The sequence below is a fragment of the Fusarium coffeatum genome (genome assembly GCF_003316985.1).
Source record: "Fusarium coffeatum strain FIESC_28 chromosome Unknown BRIP53273_contig_171, whole genome shotgun sequence".
NCBI lineage: Eukaryota > Fungi > Ascomycota > Sordariomycetes > Hypocreales > Nectriaceae > Fusarium > Fusarium coffeatum.
The window spans coordinates 107,169-113,168 of NW_022157964.1; the positions used below are offsets into that span (position 1 = coordinate 107,169).

A 6,000-nucleotide genomic window follows, 5' to 3' on the forward strand; every position below is an offset into this window, starting at 1 on the left:
CACAAGACTGTTGGACCCCTTGAAGCAGTTTCTGAACACCATCTCACTTTTTGCGAGGTGCCACTCCTTTAAAATCAGCTCACTGTCAGTCGCTTATAAGAAGCGTTGATAGTTATCAATTTCTTATCGACTTGCTTTCACAACCCATCACCTAGACTCTCACAAGTCTGAGAACGATTACACCCACGAACAGGTCTCTTTTACCAAAAAGGTTTTACTAGAGTACTGGATATGCTCAACCAGATCTTTATCATCGCGCCCTTTTTGGTGCAAGCAGCCTTGGCTGTCCCGTCAGTGGAACCCAGACACCAGCACCTCCATGGCCACATGGAGCACTCACACGGTTCCAGGACAACCATGTCGACTGCTGTTCGCCGTCAAGCAGAGGAAACCGCCGTTGCCGCACCGCAATTCATCCCGCCCAAGATAGGTTATGCGCTCAAGCCTCAGACCAAAGTAGCTAAGCCTACCGCTGCAGCCCAGCCAGATGACTCTAAGGATGATATTGTACCGGGATTCATCCCACCCAAAATGCCTTTTGTTGCAAAGACGTACCAGCAGCAAAAGTCTACCAATGAACAGGCTAGCCCTCAAAGGCTTGCCTCAGTTGCGTCTGTCAACGACAACAAGAAAACTGCCGCGAAGGATTCGAAGAACTCAAAAGACACCAAGAACGCCAAGGACAACAAGGATACCAAAAACACCAAAGACACTAAGAACACAAAGACAAGCACCAAGAACGCCAGTCCTCAGAAGCTTGCGGCCCAGAACAATGCAGACGATGATAAACTGCCCAGTTTCATCCCACCCAGGTCACCTTTCCGAGGCCCCAAGAAGCCCCAACCTACTCAATCTGTTCCTAGAGACACAGTGCCCCAATTCATTCCTCCCAAGAATCCTTGGTTGCCGTCCAAGTTCAACACACGCTCAGCAAACGGTGATATCAAAGCTGCTTCTCAAGAGACTGCCATTCCTGATCCTGAGCAGAGATCTTCTCGAGCCGATCTTCTGAAGCGTGACGAGGAAGATGAAGCTAATGTCGACTTCGAAGAAGAGGACGACGATGAGCTCAGTCCCTCGGACTTCCCCAATCTTGGCGACTCTGAGGACGAGAAATCCGACGACGTTGAGAACAATGACTCTGAGAACCTTCCTGCTGTCGATATGTCTGAGCAACAGGCTGAGAATGAGGAGACCGATGAGGCTCATAACCAGGATTCAGCGAACATTCCTGTTGCCAATATGTCTGAAGAGCAGGCCGAGAACGAAGAGGCGGCCAATGTCCAGGATGAAGATGACGCTAAAAACTACTTTGGTGGTGACTTCGATGATGAGGACGCCAGCAATGCCCCTACTCGTCTAGAGGCCCGAGGCGTTGCAAAGCGAAACATGATTTACTTCACAAACTGGTGAGTTGCTTTGTACTTTCTGACCACTAATGGGTGCTAATAATGAAGAAACTAGGGGTACATACGGGGCGGATTTCCAGCCCCAAGACCTCCCGGTGAAGCATGTTACGCATGTGCTCTACTCATTTGCCAATGTAAACGCCAAAGATGGAACAGTGTAAGTACCTGTCGAGTACGAGAGCATCGATGAGTCCCATTAACAAAGTATCAGACAATCGTCAGACGAGTCGGCAGACACCGGGAGACTCTATTCGGGTGACGTTGGGGGTGGTAACAACGCATATGGGTGTGTTAAGCAGCTGTACATTCTCAAGAAAAAGAACCGCAATTTGAAGGTAGCTTTGCCACTAAGACCCAGACTTTGGAAGTGAAAACGCTAAGATGTACGAACAGATGCTGCTTTCGATAGGCGGCTACAATGGAAGTCCAGCACTCGCCGCTGGTGTGAGCACCCAGGCTGGCCGAAGGCGCTTCATCGCTACTGCTGTCAAACTCATTACAGATTGGGGATTTGACGGCATTGATGTGGACTGGGAGTATCCAACTAATGCTCAGGAGGCTCGAAACTATGTTCTGATACTGAGTGAACTTCGAAAAGCCCTTGACAGGTACTCAGCAGACAATAAGCTCAATTATCACTTCCTGCTCACAGTTGCCTCACCAGCAGGTTCAAGCCATTACAACACCATGGATCTCAAGAACATGAACCGCTATATTGATGCCTGGCATCTGATGGCTTATGATTATGCTGGCCCCTGGGACTCTACCACTGGTCACCAATCGAATGTCTTCTTGGACAAGAAGAACCCACTTTCAACGAAGCTCAGCACCGATGGTACTCTCAATGCTTACATCGCTGCTGGTATACCCCCTGAGAAGATCCACATGGGCATGGCTCTTTATGGCCGTTCCTTTTCTAATACAGCTGGTCTTGGCAAATCGTACTCCGGCACTGCTGGTAACTCGGAAGGAATCTACCTTCTCAATGAGCTGCCTCGTCCCGGAGCCAAGACTTCCCATAGCTCTTCTCTTATGGCCAGCTGGACATATGACAGCAGCAAGAAGGAGCTTGTGACAATGGATGACCTCAAGTCAGGCCAAGCCAAGGCTGGTTACATCAACCAGCGAGGTCTTGGTGGTGCTTTCTATTGGGAAGCCAGTGGCGATAGAACCGGATCCGCAAGTGTGGTTGCTGGTGTCCATCGTACCCTTGGCAGTTTGGAGAAGAGCCAGAATCTTCTTAAATACCCCACGAGTAAATACGACAATATTCGAAACAACATGCCCTGAAGCTTTGGGGGACCTAGATGTATTTCTTTTGTAACTAATCTTGTACGGATATGTGGGATGGTCTTGGAGTTCTGGTTCAGTTTTCCTTTGTCAACTTTGGTTATATGAGATGTGATTGGGATCTTGTCACTTGTAGATTATAGAAAAGCCCTAGTTAGATAATGATATACACTCGTTAATCGAAAACTTTCTCAAACTGAATTCGGCCTTCGAATAGTAGTTTAAGTACTGAATCGACTGTCATAATCAGTCATCTGCTTCTTACTCTGGCAAGCAAAACTTATAATATACCGAGGCCTGCGTCAGGGTGTCAGAAGAGTTGAAGAGTTAGCCGCAGCATAAGAGATGAAATAATTTGGTCTTTTTGTACGAGCTTAGATTAGCTTTTAGGCTGCTTTACATTAGTAGTCTAAGCCTTGGAAGATATTTCTTCTGTTACTGACGTAGCAGCCTTAACATAAAGGTTTATTAGAGTAGGTAATGGGCAGTCTTGCAAAAGTGCTTTCCAGAACTCATAATGAAAATTGTGGGATTTCAACAACTGCATAATTGAGCGAAACTGATGTGGTGCGATTATCACCTAATATATTGACTTGTTTATAAATAGCATGGCTTGAATTAACATATTTATACCGAATACCATGCATAATTCCAACACCAAACACCGAGTAAAGCCTTTCTCTGGTTGGAAGCACGAATTAGCCAAGTAGTCGAAGACCGTTCTTTGTCTTTTGACCGGGCTTGACAACACCACTGCCGCCTTGGGGTCCCAGGCTGGGTTCGTAGCTAGCACCTCCGCCATGACCACCGTGGCCGCCCTTCTTGTTCTTGTTGTTCTTCTTTCCATTTCTATCCTTGTCCTTGACATTGGCCACCTTGATTTCGGTGTTGGCTTTGCGAATGGTTACGGGGTGACTTTGGATGTATTTGCCGTTCATTTCCTTAGCGGCTTGGAAGAAATCGTCGGCGTCACTGAAACTGACAAAGCCATAGCCCTTGGACTTGGATGTACGCTTATCACGGATGACACGGGCCTTTTGAACGGACTGCCAGCGCGAGAATGCCTTCAAGAGGGCATCGTCGGTGGTTTCGCCTGCGAGGTTACCAACGAAGAGTCGCAGGTGAGAGGGATCCCATTCGAGAAGGCTGTCGTCTGTCCATTTCTTGCCACCACCTTCGCGAACGACCGTCTTCTTGCGCTCTTGGTTTGCAGCGGTGGCTGCAGCGGCCGCTGAAGATTGGGCATCGGTTCGAGGTGCTGCAGGACCAGTGCTCTTATCTTTACTATCTGCCGGGGCACTCGAGTATGCGCTTTGCCATTGCGCTATCTGAGCGGCCATCTCGGGGTTGTAATCGGCTCCGGCCGTGCCTGGCGTAGGGAAGGGATTTCTAATCTGTGGTGCTGCGCCATAGCTTTGCGGTTCGTAGCTCTGAGGACCATAGCTTTGCGCGCCATAGCTCTGAGCACCGTAACTCTGAGGTTGTTGAGGGTATGAGTATGCTGCGGCCGAACTCACCGCGCCGGGAGCGGTGGTCGGGTAGGAAGAGTACGAGGCGCCATACTGCGTTGCGGGAGCGCTAGCGGCTGGGTAACTCGAAGGACCGGAGTAGGTCGGCGGGGCGCTGGAGTATGAAGGCTTCGAGGTCTGTGCCGCGGAGGAAAATGCGGGCTTGAAGCCTGACTTGGAAGCGGGTGGTCTCGGTGGAAGAGAGCTGTTGCTGATGCCTGGAGGGGGAGGGTACGACATGATGAATACAAGAGAAGGCGGTGTAGTTTTTGCGCAGAAACGTACCTTGAGCCAAGTTCTGCTCAAAGTTCCTCTTTCACAAGATTTACTAGCAGCGTGTGCAGTTTGTTGCTGAAAGAATCGACCGGGCGCGCGTTGCGACGTGGTAACGCGATTTTGATGGTGACGATGGTGTGGTTGGATGGAAATGGAAGAAAATGGATCTTGATAAGGCTGCCTCCAAAAATTTGGGTTGCCTCAGCCTTGCTCGAACTCTGATGATCTAAGTGGGGCCGCTTTCCAGTCACGTGTAACCATCGCAAATGCCATCATAACTTCTCGATGGGGTACTCATGATAGTTGATATTTGCAATTGGAGGAGAGGAATTGTATAACACAACATTAAACTCGACGAAGTCTCTTTGGTAGTCTTCTCACTCTTCCTTGGCTCAATTTGGTCGTTGGCCTTTGATGTAAAAGAGGTTATGCTTTACAGCTCAGAGTTGACCCCCACGAATAGCGGGCTGCCTCGTCTACTTTCTTAAATGCAAATCATTAGAAAGATTGTAGATCGAAACCTAGAATATGTCTCATGATACCTCGTAGTCCTTCCCATGAAAGAAGTTGTAGAGCCATATACTAGGATAATACATAACATCACTAACCAAGTCTGGGTTAATCTACCTTGCAATATCACATACTATTTTCGTTATGATACAATTTATTGGATGGATATACGTCGACTCTTGACAAGTGAGTAAATTGAAAAATACGCTTCATGAATACTTTCCCATCAATGATAACTAAGGCTTTGTTTGCCTTTGAGTGGGGGCCCACGATGTCTTCATGTCCAAGTTTGGTAAGTTTCAAACGAGTCGAAAAAGGCGCATCCGCTCTTGTTAGCTACGATACCGGACTAAGTGGCTGTCTAGACTCTGGACATGTATCCGTAATTTCCATTGAACATGGGATGAGGTTAAAAGGAAAGGTGAAATTGATCCGTTATCAAGCCGACTTGGGCGGCAGAAGCTGGCGGCTAATATGAACCGAGCCGATGCGACTGGACCTGAGACATTATTATCCAGATGCAGTGATTCACAATGGTTCGCATATCGATAGAAGTTTTGCTTTTGACAGAGCCGAGTCAATTAGAAGTCGAGTTTGTCAGGCGTGCTTCATGGCATAAAGATTGCCCTGGGCTGCTGGTTATACCCAAGACGGCTTTTGGCGGTTCCGCTTCTGAGGCGCGTTTCGCTTGGCTGACCTGACCTGACCTGGGGCTGTCTCGTCTCGTCTTGGGTCTTGGGCCTTGGGTTATCCATGAGTTTCTTGTATGTTTCGTCATGAGCGACTTCGGACTCCAGTGAGGCTGTCTATCTGATTCGGCGCTTATACCGCGCCGTGGTACCTGTTGCCGGGCTAATGTCCGGTGGGGGTGTTGTCCAGAAGTAGAAGTCAGGCTGAGGTGAGTGTGCACCTGGGTTGAGAGTACGCCTGTACTGGCTGACGGTTGAGTCTGAGTCTACTATTTGCGGCCTTTTTTCTTTGGGCTTCCATTTGTCTGTATCCGCCTT

At 48.6% G+C, this 6,000-nt stretch overlaps 2 protein-coding genes across 2 annotated transcripts; one reads left to right on the plus strand and one right to left on the minus strand.

Annotated features, from left to right (window-relative positions):
• Positions 1-357: 357 nt before the first annotated feature.
• Positions 358-2,699, plus strand: FIESC28_07632 (uncharacterized protein; the record flags this gene model as incomplete). Its single annotated transcript, XM_031161772.1, has 4 exons — positions 358-1,409; positions 1,465-1,566; positions 1,621-1,744; positions 1,803-2,699. 4 exons carry the CDS (start codon positions 358-360, stop codon positions 2,697-2,699), a joined length of 2,175 nt encoding a protein of 724 aa, XP_031014194.1.
• A 698-nt stretch (positions 2,700-3,397) lies between these two features.
• On the minus strand, positions 3,398-4,447 carry FIESC28_07633 (uncharacterized protein; the record flags this gene model as incomplete). Its single annotated transcript, XM_031161773.1, has 1 exon — positions 3,398-4,447. The coding sequence occupies one exon, from the start codon at positions 4,445-4,447 to the stop codon at positions 3,398-3,400; it is 1,050 nt and encodes a 349-aa protein (XP_031014195.1).
• Between the last annotated feature and the right edge of the window lie 1,553 nt (positions 4,448-6,000).